General features: G+C 42.4%; 1 protein-coding gene across 2 annotated transcripts in view; it reads right to left on the reverse strand.

The window, feature by feature from the left end:
• The window catches only part of LOC122540889 (A disintegrin and metalloproteinase with thrombospondin motifs 7-like), a 184,685-nt gene that overhangs the window by 132,841 nt on the left and 49,636 nt on the right, over positions 1 to 2,208 (reverse strand). For both annotated transcript variants that reach the window (XM_043677125.1, XM_043677127.1), the window contains one exon: positions 418 to 567. In XM_043677125.1, the coding sequence (XP_043533060.1) occupies positions 418 to 567 (150 nt within the window). The remainder of the gene's footprint in view (positions 1 to 417; positions 568 to 2,208) is intronic.

Genomic DNA, 2,208 nt, shown 5'->3' on the forward strand with positions numbered 1-2,208 from the left:
CTAAGGGGTGATCTTATAGAGGTTTACAAAATTATGAGGGGCATGGATAGGGTAAATAGATAAGGTATTTTCCCTGGGGTCGGGGAGTCCAGAACTAGATGGCATAGGTTTAGGGTGAGAGGGGAAAGATATAAAAGAGACCTAAGGGGCAATTTTTTCACACAGAGGGTTGTGTGTGTATGGAATGAGCTGCCAGTGGAAGTGGTGGAGGCTGGTACAATTGCAACATTTAAAAGGCATTTGGATGGGTATATGAATAGGAAGGGTTTGGAGGGATATGAGCCGGGTGCTGGCAGGTGGGACTAGATTGGGTTGGGTTATCTGGTCGGCATGGACGGGTTGGACCGAAAGGTCTGTTTCCGTGCTGTACATCTCTATGACTCTATGTGAGCTACGAGAGAGTGGTGCCAGACTTACTTATGCCCGAGCTCATGTGCAATGGTGAACGCAAGCGGGAGTCCTGAATCCTCGCTGATACTGCAGCTCCTGTGGGGCTGACACATCCCGGAAACATGCGACAATCCCAGAGTCTCACACGGACGGTTCATTCCAGCACAGATATCCTTCCTTGTCAACACAAAAGAAACAACATTGAAACCATGCTTCATGTAGGGGTGAGCACTACAGAAGCTCAGACTGAAGTGACTTGAACAACAGATTCAATCAGAAAAGGATTCCCTTATTTTGCACCAACTCATCAACCCTCATCTCCAATCCTGCTCTTCTGTCAACAATTAAGCAGCAGGTCTCGAGTACCCACCAGCGAGGCTTCTTTGTAATGTGACCCATAAACCATGAGCCTAAAGTGCCAAGATTCCCTATCATCACTCACAAACCATGTCTCACTGTAAAAGTATCTCAGTGTACACTGGACACTTATCCTGCTCAATCTCTGTCATGTATTTCAATACACATTAGAACCAAAAACAACTTCTAACATTTAAAAATTTAAAACAATAATTCCGTAATGCAAATAAATTCCACCAGTAATCTCTACAACCTTCACTATGTGAGCACTATGTTGCAATCGTTGGGAAAGTGGCACATTCACAGTGTCGTAGAGTTGTTGGATGTAGACGGCGGGATTTGTTTTAAACTAACTTCAGCTGCTTCCTTTACTAATTCCTATTTCAGACATCGCCCCTATAAAGTGCTTCAGGGCATATTTCTACATATGGGACGCTTTATGGAATGTAGCTATAATGTCCCAGCAGATTATTGGAACACAGAAACAAAAAAAGTGATAAAACCTCTCAAAAATAACTGTGAGCTTTCTATACATTTTGATCATCTGCTTCAGGCATTAATTAATTCCTTGGTCAATAATTCCAGTGGATCAACCCTTTCCTATTAACTCCCACTGGACAAAATTCCCATGGTTTTGACTTTCACTCATCACTCTTAGTTTGATAGAATTCCTGTTTTCCTAAAGCCCAGTATATATTAGAGAGACTGCTTCTGCACTGGGTTCTGAATCAAAGCATTAGTATTTTTAATGCTGAATAGTTGAAATATGATGCAGATTCTGTCAACAGTATTTTGAGAGAGCACGATGATTTAAACACCCAACCAAATTTTGTGTATTTATCCTTAGCCTCAAGATTTCTCATTGAGATTGGATTGTTGAATAAATGATTAAAACAGATTGTGCGTTGAACGATTGTTACCTGCCCACAGCTTTAATAATCTGTTTTTGGTATTCTAGGCGAATCGACGCTGAATTTGTTGAAAGAGCAATACTGATGTTGCTGCTGAAGAATGCTTGCTACACCCACAATATCAACAAAGCTGACAGAGCCTGGCACTGAAAGGTGAGAGACTTTCTAATCAATCTGTTCAGATGCATTCTGGAGCAAGTGAGTATTGAACCTGGACCTCCTGGTCCAGAGGCAGGGACATAATCACTGCACCACAGGAGATAAGGGCTATCGACAAATAAGCCCATTGCTCTACCAGTATTTTTTAAAATTCATCCATTGGATATGAGTGTCATTGGCTAGGTCAGCATTTATTGTCCATTACCAAGAGTGAACTGTATTGCTTTGGTAAAAACAATGACTACAGATGCTGGAAACCAGATTCTGGATTAGTGGTGCTGGAAGAGCACAGCAGTTCAGGCGGCATCCAAAGAGCAGCAAAATCGACGTTTCGGGCAAAAGCCCTTCATCAGGAATACAGGCAGAGAGCCTGAGGCGTGGAGAGATAAGC

Source organism: Chiloscyllium plagiosum, chromosome 36 (assembly GCF_004010195.1).
Source record: "Chiloscyllium plagiosum isolate BGI_BamShark_2017 chromosome 36, ASM401019v2, whole genome shotgun sequence".
In the NCBI taxonomy this organism is placed as follows: domain Eukaryota; kingdom Metazoa; phylum Chordata; class Chondrichthyes; order Orectolobiformes; family Hemiscylliidae; genus Chiloscyllium; species Chiloscyllium plagiosum.